This window comes from Dryobates pubescens, chromosome 19, assembly GCF_014839835.1.
Source record: "Dryobates pubescens isolate bDryPub1 chromosome 19, bDryPub1.pri, whole genome shotgun sequence".
NCBI lineage: Eukaryota > Metazoa > Chordata > Aves > Piciformes > Picidae > Dryobates > Dryobates pubescens.
Genome location: NC_071630.1, coordinates 3,104,557 through 3,118,345, shown reverse-complemented (window position 1 = coordinate 3,118,345; position 13,789 = coordinate 3,104,557). Strand labels below are relative to the sequence as shown.

Sequence of the window (13,789 nt, the reverse complement as noted above, 5' to 3'; positions counted from 1 at the left end):
GTTGCTCACAGCCACCTCCAGCCTGGCTGCAAACACCTCCAGGGCTGAGCAGGAGGCTTCCAGCACCTCCCTGGGCAGCCTGGGCCAGGCTCTCACCACCCTCCTGGGCAACAACTTCTTCCTCACAGCCAGTCTCCAGCTCCCCATTTCTGGTTTTCCCCCATTCCCAGTCCAGGCTGCTGGTGGCTTCCTTGGCCACCTGAGGACACTGCTGGCTCATCTTCAGCTGCTTTCCATCAACCCCCCAGCCCCTGCTCAGGTCTTTCTCTGCTGGGCAGTTCCCAGCCACTCTGCCTTGGGCGTGGAGTGCTCAAGGGGGGTTGTTATGACTCGAGTGTAGGACTGAGCACTTGACCTTGTCCATTATCAGCCACGCCTGAGCCACCAGTGGGGTGCCCACTGTGCCCCCCAGGGCCTTGTGTCACCGACCTGTTGAGGACACGCCTGTGCACCACCTTGAGGACCACGATGCGCTGGGTGCTGTCCTTCAGGAAGTCTGTCAGCTTGCTCTTCAGCACAGGCTTGGCCTCGTGCTTAGCAATCACCTTCAGGTTGTCCCAGGAGGCTCTGCACCTCCGCTCCAGCTGCACCAGGCTGTTGGCCAGCTCCTCAAAGTCGACCTGGAAGGGGGAGCCCAGGTCAGGCCCGGGCCAGGCTGGCGCAGAGGGGCAGAGCTGGAAGCCTCCCCTGCCCTTGCCCTCGGCCGGGTGCCCCCTGCCTGGCCTCACCTTGGCCGAGCGCGTGATGGAGGCGATCTCCGAGTAGAGGTCAGTGCTGTCTGGGAACTTCTCCACCACCATCTGGCAGAGGTGGTGCAGCAGGGACTGCCGGTGCACCGTGTCCTTCACCTCCGAGACCTTCTCCAGGTAGCCCAACTCGAAGCCTCTGCTCTGAAAGCCCAAGGGGCTCCATAAGGGACTTGCAAGGGACTCCTCAGGGCACTCCCCAAGGGACTCCGCGGGGCACTCCGCAAGGGACTCCCGAGGGACTCCGCAAGGGACTCCGCGGGGGACTCCCCAAGGGACTCCGCGGGGCACTCCCCAAGGGACTCCGCGGGGCACTCCCCAAGGGACTCTGCCAGGGACTCCGCGGGGCACTCCGCAAGGGACTCCCGAGGGACTCCCCAAGGGACTCCCCAAGGGACTCCGCGGGGCACTCCCCAAGGGACTCCGCGGGGCACTCCCCAAGGGACTCCCAAGGGACTCCGCGGGGGACTCCGCGGGGGACTCCCAAGGGACTCCGCAAGGGACTCCGCAAGGGACTCCCCCAGGGAGCACTCCGCGGGGGACTCCGCCAGGGCCTCCGTGGGGCACTCTCCAAGGGACTCCCCAAGGGACTCCCCAAGGGACTCCGCGGGGCACTCCCCAAGGGACTCCCCAAGGGACTCCGTGGGGCACTCCCCAAGGGACTCCGTGGGGCACTCCCCAAGGGACTCCCCAAGGGACTCCGCGGGGCACTCCCCAAGGGACTCCCCAAGGGACTCCGCGGGGCACTCCCCAAGGGACTCCGTGGGGCACTCCCCAAGGGACTCCCCAAGGGACTCCGTGGGGCACTCCCCAAGGGACTCCCCAAGGGACTCCGCAGGGCACTCCCCAAGGGACTCCCCAAGGGACTCCGCGGGGCACTCCCCAAGGGACTCCGCGGGGCACTCCCCAAGGGACTCCCCAAGGGACTCTGCAAGGCTTCTGCATCCCTCTTCCTGCAGAACCCCGGCCTGCAGAGACCCCCCCAGCACCACCCAAGCCTCCCTCAGGTGCTGTCCCAGGCTTCCCATGGTCCCTCTTGGGCACCCATGCACCGTGGCTGGTCCTGTCCATGCAGGACTGACTCAGGAGAGGCCAGGCCCCTCCACGCCCTGCTCCTCACCTGGGAGCCGTTGAGGAAGTTGCCCATGGCCAGCAGCGTGGCCAGGATGCACTTGAAGGTGTGGTTTCTGGCCAGCTGCTCCATGCCCACCTTCAGATCAAAGAGTGGCTCTGCAATCTCCTGGGTGAGCAGAGAGACAGAGGTGAGGCCCCTCCTTGGCCACCCCCTCCTCTGGGAGCTTGAATACATACATAGAATAAACCAGGTTGGAAGAGACCTTCAAGATCATCACGTCCAACCCCTCAACCAATCCAACACCACCCAAACAACTCACCCACGGCACCAAGCACCCCATCAAGTCTCCTCCTGAACACCTCCAGTGATGGTGACTCCACCACCTCCCCAGGCAGCACATCCCAGTGGGCAATCACTCTCTCTGTGTACAACTTCTTCCTAACATCCAACCTAAACCTCCCCTGGCGCAGCCTGAGACTGTGTCCTCTTGTTCTGGTGCTGGCTGCCTGGGAGAAGAGACCATCTTCCATCTGTCCACAACCTCCCTTCAGGTAGTTGTAGAGAGCAATAAGGTCACCTGAGCCTCCTCTTCTCCAGGCTAAGCAGCCTCAGCTCCCTCAGCCTCTCCTCACAGGGCTGTGTTCCAAACCCCTCACCAACTTCGTTGCCCTTCTCTGGTCACACTCCAGCAAGTCAACCTCCTTCCTAAACTGAGGGCCCCAGAACTGGACACAGGACTCGAGGTGTGGCCTAACCAGTGCAGTGTACAGGGGCAGAATGACCTCCCTGCTCCTGCTGGCCACACTGTTCCTGATGCAGGCCAGGATGCCATTGGCCCTCCTGGCTGCCTGGGCACACTGCAGCCTCATGTTCAGCCTACTGTCGACCAGGACCCCCAGGTCCCTCTCTGCCTGGCTGCTCTCAGCCACTCTGACCCCAGCCTGCAGCTCTGCATGGGGTTGCTGTGGCCAATGTGCAGAACCCGGCACTTGGATGTGTTCAGTCTCCTGCCCTTGGCCTCTGCCCCTCTGCCCAGCCTGTCGAGGTCCCTCTGCAGAGCCTCTCTACCCTCCAGCAGATCAATTCCTGCCCCCAGCTTGGTGTCGTCAGCAAATTTACTGATGATGGACTCAATGCCCTCATCCAGATCATCAATGAAGATGTTAAAGAGCATGGGGCCCAGCACTGCTCCCTGGGGCACACCACTGGTGCCTGGCTGCCAGCTGGCTGTGGCACCATTCACCACCACTCTCTGGGCTCAGCCTCCAGCCAGTTCCTCACCCATCACAGTGTGCTCCCATCCAAGCCAGGGGCTGACAGCTTGGCCAGGAGTTTGCTATGGGGGACAGTGTCAAAGGCCTTGCTGAGGTTCAGGCAGACCACATCCACAGCCTGCCCCACATCCACCAGGCAGTCACCTGGGCATAGAAGGAGATCAGGTTGGCCAGGCAGGACCTGCCCTTCCTAAACCCATGCTGGCTGGGTCTGATCCCAGGGCTCACCAGGGCAACCACCTGATGGTCAACCCAAGCCCATGGTGGGCCTTGGGGCCCTGCAGCCTGTCCTCAGCCAGCACAGCATCTCCTGTGCTTGGCCGTGGCTGGTGCCCACCAGGCTCGGCTCGGTGCTGCTGGGAGGCTGGGGGGCAGGGGCAGGGCTCTGTACCTGCTCCAGGCTCTCATAGTCCAACTTGAAGGCCCAGAGCTGGAGCCTGGCTGTGAGGTCGCTGATGGAAGACAGGGCAAGCAGGAACTGCTCTGCAGAGCCCAGGGGCACATCAGGGTTGGCCAGCTGGGCCTCCTGGATCTTCTGCTTCTCCTCCTCGGTCGGGACCATGGTCAGGATTTTCTGGAGCAGGCAGAGGGAGGCGTCAGGCTCCAGGCACGGCGCCGTGGCACACACCGGCACGGAGGCCTCCTGAGCAGGGCAAGGGACCTGCAGGAGGACCTCCACGGGGCTGAGCTTCCCTGGTGCTCACCTCAATCCCTTCCTTGTTGACTGCAAACTCATCGAAGTTGAGCACAGCTGTCTTGATGATGTGGACAGGGGGCAGCACTGTCAGCCCAATGTTGATGGCATTGCTCCTCTTGGGATCCAGCACCACCACCACCTTCTTGCCATCTATGGCCTTCTGCAGAGAGGGAGAGGATGGATGGAAGGATGAGTGGGTGGATGGGTGGAAGGGTGGATGGATGGAAGGGTGGGGTGGATGGAAGGGTGGGGTGGATGGAAGGGTGGGGTGGATGGAAGGGTGGGTGGAGGCAGCCAAGCAAAGGCTCCCCTGTGTGAAAATGGCTTGAGAGGTGGCACAATGCCAGCCTTGCCAAGGGCAAGGTCAGGGGCACCTGGGCCAGGGCAATCCCAAGTATAAAGACAGAATCACAGAGTGTCAGGGGCTGGAAGGGACCTCCAGAGCTCCTCCAGGCCCAGCCCCCTGCCAGAGCAGCAGCACCCAGAGCAGCTCCCCCAGGAACACATCCAGGGGGGGTTGAATGTCTCCAGGGAGGGAGACTCCACAGCCCCCTGGGCAGCCTGCTCCAGGCCCCTGGCACCTCACAGGGGAAACATTTTCCTCCTGTTGCCATGGAGCTTGCTCTGCCTCAGCTTCCACCACTGCCCCTGGTGCTGGCATTGGGCAGCCCCCAGCAGAGCCTGGCTCTGGGCATCACCCTGCACAGCTTCAGCACCAGCAAGGAGCTCACTCTCAGGCTGCTCCCAGCCCCAGAGCCCTCAGCTCCCTCAGGCTGCTCCCAGCCCCAGAGCCCTCAGCTCCCTCAGGCTCTCCTCATGAGGAAGATCTTCCCCTGCCTGCAGCAGCTCTGTGGCTCTCTGCTGGACTCTCTCAAGCAGTTTCCTGAGGTCCTTCCTGACCTGAGGGCCCAGAACTGGACACAATATTCCAGATGCAGCCTCAGCAGGGCTGGGTGGAGAATGGATGGAGAGCAGTGCTGAGGAGGAGGACTGGATGAGGATTGAGAGGGTGCTGGTTGATGGGAACCTCAACGTGAGGTGGCACTGAACACTGCCAGCCCAGTTCCAGCCTGAGCCCCAGCAGTGGGCAGCAGGGGCAGGGAGGGGATTCTGCCCCTCTGCTCTGCTGAGACCTCCCCTGCAGTGCTGGGGCAGCTCTGGAGCCCTCAGCACAAAAAAGGACCTGCTGGAGCAGGGCAGGAGACCACAGCAGTGCTGGGAGGGCTGGAAGGGCTCTGTTGTGAGGCCAGGCTGAGAGAGCTGGGCTTGGACAGCCTGGACAAGGCTCCAGGGAGACCTTCTGGAGGTCTTTCAGTCCTGAAAAGGGATTCCAGGAAAGCTGGGGAGAGACTGCTGTCAAAGGCATAGAGTGACAGGACGAGGGGTAAGGGCTTCAAGCCCTCAGATGAGGCAGGAGGTGGAAATTCTTGCCCAGGAGGGTGGGGAGGCACTGGACCAGGCTGCCCAGGGAAGCTGTGGAGGTTCCAAGCCTGGAAGCATTCAAGGCCAGGCTGGATGGGGCCCTGAACAAGCTGGTCCCATGGCAGGGGGGGTTGGAACTAGGTGAGCTATGAGGTCCTTCCCAGCCTCAAACCATTCTGTGAAAACCTCAGGGGTGTGGGGAGTTGACCAGGGAGCTGGTGGTGAGCCAGACCTGTGCACTGCCCATGCCCATGCCCATCCAGGCTCTGGGTGCCCAGCCTCAGCACAGGGGAGGGATGAGAATGCATGCCAAGAAGGGTCCCCACAGGAACTCCCAGCCTTCCTCCCACCCCCCCAAGTCCCCCTGGCTGGTGGGTGCCAGGCTGCTGGTACCTTTGAAGTTGGTGCTTCCTTTGACCGGGACTCAAAGAGATGCTCCAGCTTGGCAGTATTGACCTCAACACTCTGCAGGGATGCCCACAGCGTGGCCTGGCCAAACCTGCCTGGCCCCACAGTGCCATCCAGCTGCTTCAGCTCCTTCCAGAAGAGCTTCACTGTCCTCTTCTTCTTGGCCTCCGAGGGGCCATCTGTTGCTGAGTGGCCTGGCAGCCCTGGAGGAGGTGGGCAGCCAGGGGCTGCAGGAGGGGGAGGGGGAGGTGGTGGGCAGCCAGGGGCTGCAGGAGGGGGAGGGGGAGGTGGTGGGCAGCCAGGGGCTGCAGGAGGGGGAGGTGGGGGTGGTGGGCAGCCAGGGGCTGCAGGAGGGGGAGGTGGGGGTGGAGGGGGCACTGTAAGAGCTCCAATGTTCGATGCTTTGATGCCAGGAGGGAGGAAGGAGCCGTTGGCCATGGGCCCTGCGTCCAGGATGTCAAAGTCTTCCTCTTCCCCCAGATCAGTGAAGTCCAGGTCCTTGATCCTCAGCTGCACAGGGCTGGCCTCCAGGCGCTCCCAGGTCAGCTCCAGGTCCTTCTTGCTGGGCACCAGCCCAGTGCTCTCCAGCTGCTGCGGGTGGCTCTCGGCGTCGATGCCGGACGTGCCCCGCACCAGCCTGGCACTGCCCGCCGGCCCGGCCGGAGCCCTGCCGTGGGCACAGGAGCCCTCCTGCGCCTGCTTGCCAGCTCCCTTGGTGTCCATCTCTGCCTCCCCCCGGGCTGGGGGTGGTGATGTGCCCTCGAGGAGGCCCTGCTCCCTCCCTGGCTCTGAGGAGCCCTTGGCATAGAGCATGTCCAGCATGAACTTGGTGTCGGAGGAGATGGCGCTGCAGGAGTCGGTGGTGTCCAGCCGAGCCGTGCCAGACCCTGCAGGGACAGGGAGGAGAGGCTGGGCCAGAGCCCCCTGGGCAAGGTGAGCCTGGGTGCCAGCGTTTGGAGGGAGATGGGGCAGGCACCACCCAGCTTCTCCTCCAGGGCTTTGGGCATCACAGGTGTGGGCTGGGGAAAGAAGGGCCAGAACCACCCAGCCTGGAGACCTCCAGCAGCCCACTGCTGAGAACAGTCTGGAGAGGAGAAGGCTCCCAGGAGACCTTCCTGTGGCCTGCCAGGGGCTGCAGGGGCTGCAAGAAAGCTGGGGAGGGACTTTGGAGGCTGTCAGGGAGGGCCAGGACTGGGGGGGATGGAGCAAAAGGAGAGGTGGGGAGCTGGAGATTGGCTGTGAGGAAGAAGTTGTTGGCCAGGAGGGTGGTGAGAGCCTGGCCCAGGCTGCCCAGGGAGGTGGTGGAAGCCTCCTGCTCAGCCCTGGAGGTGTTTGCAGCCAGGCTGGAGGTGGCTGTGAGCAACCTGCTGTGGGGTGAGGTGTCCCTGCCCATGGCAGGGGCTTGGAGCTGGCTGAGCCTTGGGGTCCCTTCCAGCCCTGACAATTCTATGATTCCAACATCCAGCCCTGGCAGAACCTACTGATGCTGGGTGGCTCCCCCCCGGGCTCAGGGCTGCTGCTGTCCTTGTCCCAGGTGAAGGCAGCGGGGTGCTCCAGCACAGGATCACTGAGGACATCCAGCCGGCCCTTGGCCATGGAAGAGAGCTTCTCCTTCTGGGCTGCAGCCAGGTTCTCCAGGAAGCGAGCTCTGTGAGGAGGAAGAGGAGTGCAAGGTGCTCAGGAGCAAGGCAGGCTGGCTGTGCTGGGCACTCCACACCATGCCACACTGCACACACAGCACTGCCCACACACAAAGACCTGGAGGACTCAGCCTCCTCCAAGCCAAGCACATCCTGGGCTGCAGCAGCAGAAGTGTGGCCAGCAGGGCCAGGGAGGGGATTCTGCCTCTCTGCTCCACTCTGCTGAGCCCACAGCTGCAGCTCTGTGCCCAGCTCTGCAGCCTCTGTGCCAGGAAGGCTCTGGAGGGGCTGGAAGGTGTCCAGAGCAGGGCCAGGAGGCTGAGCAGAGGGCTGGAGCTGCTCTGCTCTGAGCACAGCCTGAGAGAGTTGGGGTTGTGCAGGCTGCAGAGGAGAAGGCTCCAGGGAGACCTTCTGGTGGCCTTCCAGGAGCTGCAGGGGGCTGCAGGAAAGCTGGGGAGGGACTTTGGAGGGGGTGAGGGAGGGCCAGGACTGGGGGGGATGGAGCAGAAGGAGAAGTGGGGAGCTGGAGATTGGCTGTGAGGAAGAAGTTGTTGGTCAGGAGGGTGGTGAGAGCCTGGCCCAGGCTGCCCAGGGAGGTGGTGGAAGCCTCCTGCTGATGCCTGGAGGTGTTTGCAGCCAGGCTGGAGGTGGCTGTGAGCAACCTGCTGTGGGGTGAGGTGTCCCTGCCCAGGGCAGGGGCTTGGAGCTGGCTGAGCCTTGAGCTCCCTTCCAGCCCTGCCAGCTCTCTGATTCTATGACTCTAAGCCCTGCAGAGAGCTCAGTGATTGCCACCACAGCTTAGGGGCCGGGATGCCGCAGCCCCACAGGAGCTGAAGGCTTTGTGCCATCATTGTGCCACCATCACACCTGCTGTTTCACTGAGAGCCTCATCCAAAAGCTGCCAAAGCCAGGAGGGTGCCCAGGCCACAGCCTCCTGGGAGCCTCCAGCTCCTCCGGGCCGGCGTGGCTGGAGCCGGAGCTCAGACGCCCCTGGCTGGGCATCAGCCCCAGGAAGCACACGGCCTGAGACACACACATGCCTCTACTTACTCAAACCTCCTCAAAATGGGCTTGTCCCCATGCAGGGAGGGGGCATCCTCCCTCCTGAGGGAAAACAGGGGTTAGCCCCCGCTGCTGGCAGCCCCCTGGGGCTCCTGCCTCCAGCACGTGCCCGGCTGGCACCCCTCCACGGTGGGATCCTCGCCCCACCATCACCCCATGCCCATGGGCTTCCTGCCGGGCTGGGAGAGCCCCAGTCAGTCCCCATCCTGCCCAGGCACCACAGGGCACTGGGGGCTGTCAAGATGTGACACTGTCCCCCCCAGCCAGAGCCTCCCAGTTGGCTACCAGCATGGCAACGACAGCCCTGGGGTGGGCTGTGCCACCCTGAGCAGGGCCATCCCACACCACAACAGGGAGGGTCAAGGAGGTGCCATCACCCCGTGGGGTGGGGTAGGGGGGCAGGCAGGGCTCAGAGGGAAAAGCAAAGGTTGGGGGCAGTGAGGTGGGTGCCAAGGGCAGCAAGTGGGGCAGGACAGGGCAGGGCAGGGCAGGGCAGTGCCGCTCCTGCCAAGAGCATCAGGCACATGCAGAGTGTGGGCACTTACCAGCCAGGGGCAGTTTGGTGCAGCCTGCAAAAGGAAAGATAGAAACAGTGGGCAGAGGAGAGGGCAAGCATGGGCAGAGAGAAGAGTGAGGAGGAGCTGGAGCAGAGCTGGCTGTGCCCGAAGGATGCCCCGGAGCCGCTGGCTTGGGCCCTCGCAGGTGCCTGCTGCCCCATCACGCCGCTCCCTGGCCTTGATGCCCACCCAGACCACGTCTGCCCCTGGGATGGGTGCATGCTGTGCTCGGGGGAGCCACCCTGGGGGACCCCCTCCCCCCAGCCCTGAGCCCCAGATCCCTGCTGGCTCCTCACTTGTAGACGCTGCGCTCGCCCGGGGCCGGGGGCTGCTCCTTCTCGGCCTGGGGGGAGGCCAGGGCCAGCCGCAGGCTGGAGGCACTGCTGTAGGTGCTGGGGCAGGAGCTGGCAGACAGAGCAGGGCTCACAGGGCTGCCCTCCCCCCTGCAATGAGAGCACAGCTGAGTGCTGCTCCTGCTACACCCCAGCATCCCCAGCAGCAGGAACATCCCCTCCACCCCAGGAGCATCTCTATCATCCCAACAGCATTCCCACAACCCCAAAAGCATTCTCATCATCCTAGGAGCATCTCCACCACCCCAGGAGCATTCCCAACACCCCAGGAGCATCCCCTCCATCCCAGAGCATCCCCACCACCCCAAGAGCATCCCCACCACCCCAGGAGCATCCCCACCACCCCAGGAGCATCCCCACCACCCCAGGAGCATCCCCACCACCCCAGGAGCATCCCCACCACCCCAGGAGCATCTCCACCACCCCAGGAGCATCCCCTCCATCCCAGGAGCATCCCCACCACCCCAGGAGCATCCCCACCACCCCAGGAGCATCCCCTCCATCCCAGGAGCATCCCCTCCATCCCAGGAGCATCCCCACCACCCCAGGAGCATCCCCACCACCCCAGGAGCATCCCTCGCCCCCCAGCTCCCCACCATCCCCGGAGCATCCTCATCACAGACCACCTCCAGCCACACTCACTCTGCTGGGCTGCCCAGCGTGGGCACAGCCGGGCTGCCCTCCGTGGGGGGGTCTTTGGGGGTGCCAGGGGACCCCAGCAGCAGCTGTGCATCAGGGCTGGGCTCTGAGCAGCCCCCCTGGGATCGCCACCCCCGCCGGCCCTCCTCTGTCCTCCTCCGCTCCTTGCGCCCTCCCGCGGGAGGCTCTTCCACACCATCCTCCAGCTTGAGGGCACTCTGCAGGGAGGCCAGGGGGACGTTGGCACCCGGGCACAGCACCCCCCACCCCATGGCATCCCCCTGCTGACCTCATAAAGTGTGAACTGCTGCTTCAAGTCGAGGTCGGTGCCCTTGCTGCCCAGGTAGTCCTGCACCACCCGCTCCATGCCCTGCCGCTCGAGGCAGTCTGTCATGTCATAGAAGCTGTCCTGGTCTGGGAGGGCTGCCAGGGTCTAAGCAGGACCAGAGGGACACTGGCTGGAACCAGTGTGACCCACACTGAGCCCCCCCCATCCCAAAGCCAGGCTGGCAGCACCCTGCCCCCAGACCTTGTTGATCAGCGTCATGGTGAACACCAGCAGCTCCGTGTCGGTGCCGTGGCGCTGCTCCAGGATGGCCATCAGGTTGGACCAGGGGCATGCACCTGGGGAGAAGTGAGGGAGGGGGGCAGCATCCTCCAGCAGGGCCCTTGCCAGGCTGGAGAGATGGGCAGAGACCAAAGGAATGAGATTCAACAAGCCCAAGTGCCAGGTTCTGCACTTCGGCCACAGCAACCCCAGGCAGTGCTGCAGGCTGGGGGCAGAGTGGCTGAGAGCAGCCAGGCAGAGAGTGGTGGACAGCAGCTGAACAGGAGCCAGCAGTGTGCCCAGGGGGCCAAGAAGGCCAAGGGCAGCCTGGCCTGCATCAGGAAGAGTGTGGCCAGCAGGAGCAGGGAGCTCATCCTGCCCTGTGCTCAGCACTGGTTAGGCCACACCTTGAGTCCTGTGTCCAGCTCTGGGCTCCTCAGGTTGAGAAGGACATTGAGCTGCTGGAAGGTGTCCAGAGAAGGGCAACAAAGCTGGGGAGGGGTCTGGGGCACAGCCCTGGGAGGAGAGGCTGAGGGAGCTGGGGTTGCTTAGCCTGGAGAAGAGGAGGCTCAGGGGAGACCTCATTGCTCTCTCCAACTCCCTGCAGGGAGGTTGCAGCCAGGTGGGGGTTGGGCTCTCCTCCCAGGCACCCAGCCCCAGAACAAGAGGACACAGTCTCAAGCTGTGCCAGGGGAGGTTCGGGCTGGAGGGGAGGAAGAAATTCTCCCCAGCAAGAGAGATTGGCCCTGGGGATGTGCTGCCCAGGGGGGGGGTGGAGTCCCCAGCCCTGGGGGTGTTTAAAACCAGCCTGGCTGAGGCACTCAGTGCCATGGTTGAGCTGGCTGGCTGGTGCTGGGTGCTAGGTTGGGCTGGATGAGCTCTGAGCTCTCTCCCAGCCTGCTTGGGTCTGTGGCTGTCTCGGGGGTGGCACTGACCTCTCGCCCGGTCCACGGCGTTGACGGCGTGGATGAGGAGCAGGGCATTGGGCTCTGTGTACTCCACAAACACCAGCAGCAGCTTCAGAGCCATCTTCACCACCAAACGGAACTGGGGGGGAGGGGACAGCGGTTGGCACAGGGGCAGGGGGCTGCCAGGGCACCGGGTGGTGCCCTAGGGCTGGGGGCTTTGCCGTGGGGCCGGGGACACTGCCCACACTGACGGCCGAAGGGCAGCGGGAAGGGACCCGGAGTGGGACCCCCCCCTGACACTCTGTGCCCAGGAGCATGGCAAGGGAGCTCTGGGCACCCTGAGAGACTTCCAGCTTGGGGGCAGCAGGACCCAACACACCCAAAGGTACCAGGACGCCAAGCTCAGGGGCAGAAGGTGGGGTAGAGCCCCCTGGGGATCAGTACCAGGGCATGGCCAGAGGCAGGGAAGGGGGCTGCAGGGGGAGGGGGGGGCTCACCAGGCTCCCTGACAGTGTGTAGAGCCACTGGACAGTCTCGTTGTGGTTGATGACTCCCTGCATGCCATCCACAAAGAGCATGATCTGGCTCAGGGCTGCAGGGCACAGAGTGGTGCTCAGGGCACGGTGGGCAGGGGCAGGGCTTGCCCAGCCCCACGCCAAGGGCAAGGGAGGGACCTGGGAAGGTCCAGCTAGCCCAGGCAAACTGGCTGGCTTGGGCCACCCTGAGTGCCAGCCTTCCTCCCCGAGGATGAGGAGCCCTGTGCCCAGGTACCAACCCCGCAGGATGTAATTCTGGTAGTTCTGGTCGGCCTCTGCCCCCACTTTGATCAGGCAGCTCAGCCCATCCAGGTTCACAAACTCGGGCACCAGGTCCTTGTCCTCCTGTGGGGTGAAGGCCAGGAACCACCACGGGGTCACTCAGGCTGAGATGGGCAGCCAGCCCCGGGGAGAGCCCCCTGAACCCCTTCCCCCCCCTGCTGGCACCACCATACCTGGAAGAGCTGCTTGAGGGAGAAGAGAGAGCGCCGCAGCTCCGGCCCCTGGCAGTTGTAGAGCTTCTCTGGCAGGACAGAGAGGCAGAGAGTGAGGGGAGAGCCTCAGGGGCTCACTGCCAACACACAGCTCCACCAGGCTCCTGGCGAAGCCCTGCCTCCCACCTCAGGCCCTGTGCCCTCACCTTGGCACTGTCTGGCTGTGGGATGTGCTGGGTGGCAGCAGCTGCAGCTCCACAAGGCTTTATCCTATCCCCACAACTCTACTCCAGCCCCACAGCTCTCTGCTCCAGCCCCACAGCTCTTCAGCTCCCCTCCACAGCTCTCTACTCCAGCCCCACAGCTCTCTACTCCAGCCCCACAGCTCTCTACTCCAGCCCCACAGCTCTTCAGCTCCAGCCCCACAGCTCTCTGCTCCAGCCCTACAGCTCTTTAGCTCCCCTCCACAGCTCTCTGCTCCAGCCCCACAGCTCTCTGCTCCAGCCCCACAGCTCTTTAGCTCCCCTCCACAGCTCTCTACTCCAGCCCCACAGCTCTCTGCTCCAGCCCCACAGCTCTTTAGCTCCCCTCCACAGCTCTCTACTCCAGCCCCACAGCTCTCTGCTCCAGCCCCACAGCTCTTTAGCTCCCTTCCACAGCTCTTTATTCCAGCCCCACAGCTCTCTGCTCCAGCCCCACAGCTCTCTGCTCCAGCCCCACAGCTCTTTAGCTCCCCTCCACAGCTCTCTACTCCAGCCCCACAGCTCTCTGCTCCAGCCCCACAGCTCTTTAGCTCCCCTCCACAGCTCTTTATTCCAGCCCCACAGCTCTCTGCTCCAGCCCCACAGCTCTCTGCTCCAGCCCCACAGCTCTTTAGCTCCCTTCCACAGTTCTTTATTCCAGCTCCACAGCTCTCTGCTCCAGCCCCACAGCTCTTTAGCTCCCCTCCACAGCTCTCTGCTCCAGCCCCACAGCTCTTTATTCCAGCCCCACCACCTTCCCATTTCCTTCTTCTGTCTCTTTTCTCTGCCCACCAATGACACAAATATTCCCTTTGGTTTCCTGTGCAGCCCCAAAACAGGAACATGGGCAGGAGGCTCAGCTACTTCTGGCCATCCCTCCCCTGGGCACAGCCCTGGCATGCTCTCACAGCCCCTGGCGCTGGGCAGAGCTGCAGGATGGGGCTGGGAAGGATGGCAGCGTGAGGCTGGCTGCTTGGGGTCGGCAGGCTGAAGGCTGGCTGCCTGCTCCCACGGATGGAGCCTGCAGGCAGGAGCCAGCTGGGGCAAGGGGAAGCTGGGAAAGCTCTGCTCCAACGAGCAGAACCCAAAGGCATCAGGAGCCAGCACTTCCTGCACCCCAAACTCAGCTCCTCCAAGCATCCCAAGTCATCTGGGTCAGGCATGGGAGCTGTCACGAGCTGCAAATGAGCTGCCCAAGGATGTCCTCCTGCCATGCCAAGGAGGGCTCTGTAAAACAGCAGCCCCAAGC

General features: G+C 63.7%; 1 protein-coding gene across 1 annotated transcript in view; it reads right to left on the bottom strand.

Annotated features, from left to right (window-relative positions):
• The window catches only part of FHOD1 (formin homology 2 domain containing 1), a 31,123-nt gene that overhangs the window by 4,421 nt on the left and 12,913 nt on the right, over nt 1–13,789 (bottom strand). Inside the window, exons 4-20 of the mRNA XM_054170147.1 lie at nt 12,320–12,387; nt 12,104–12,209; nt 11,826–11,920; nt 11,356–11,467; nt 10,403–10,497; nt 10,163–10,306; nt 9,877–10,091; nt 9,178–9,285; nt 8,870–8,893; nt 8,313–8,366; nt 7,104–7,270; nt 5,608–6,509; nt 3,800–3,952; nt 3,487–3,669; nt 1,867–1,986; nt 729–890; nt 430–620 (exon numbers count right to left, since the gene is read on the bottom strand). Coding sequence (XP_054026122.1) covers nt 430–620; nt 729–890; nt 1,867–1,986; nt 3,487–3,669; nt 3,800–3,952; nt 5,608–6,509; nt 7,104–7,270; nt 8,313–8,366; nt 8,870–8,893; nt 9,178–9,285; nt 9,877–10,091; nt 10,163–10,306; nt 10,403–10,497; nt 11,356–11,467; nt 11,826–11,920; nt 12,104–12,209; nt 12,320–12,387 — 2,899 coding nt within the window. The remainder of the gene's footprint in view (nt 1–429; nt 621–728; nt 891–1,866; nt 1,987–3,486; nt 3,670–3,799; nt 3,953–5,607; nt 6,510–7,103; nt 7,271–8,312; nt 8,367–8,869; nt 8,894–9,177; nt 9,286–9,876; nt 10,092–10,162; nt 10,307–10,402; nt 10,498–11,355; nt 11,468–11,825; nt 11,921–12,103; nt 12,210–12,319; nt 12,388–13,789) is intronic.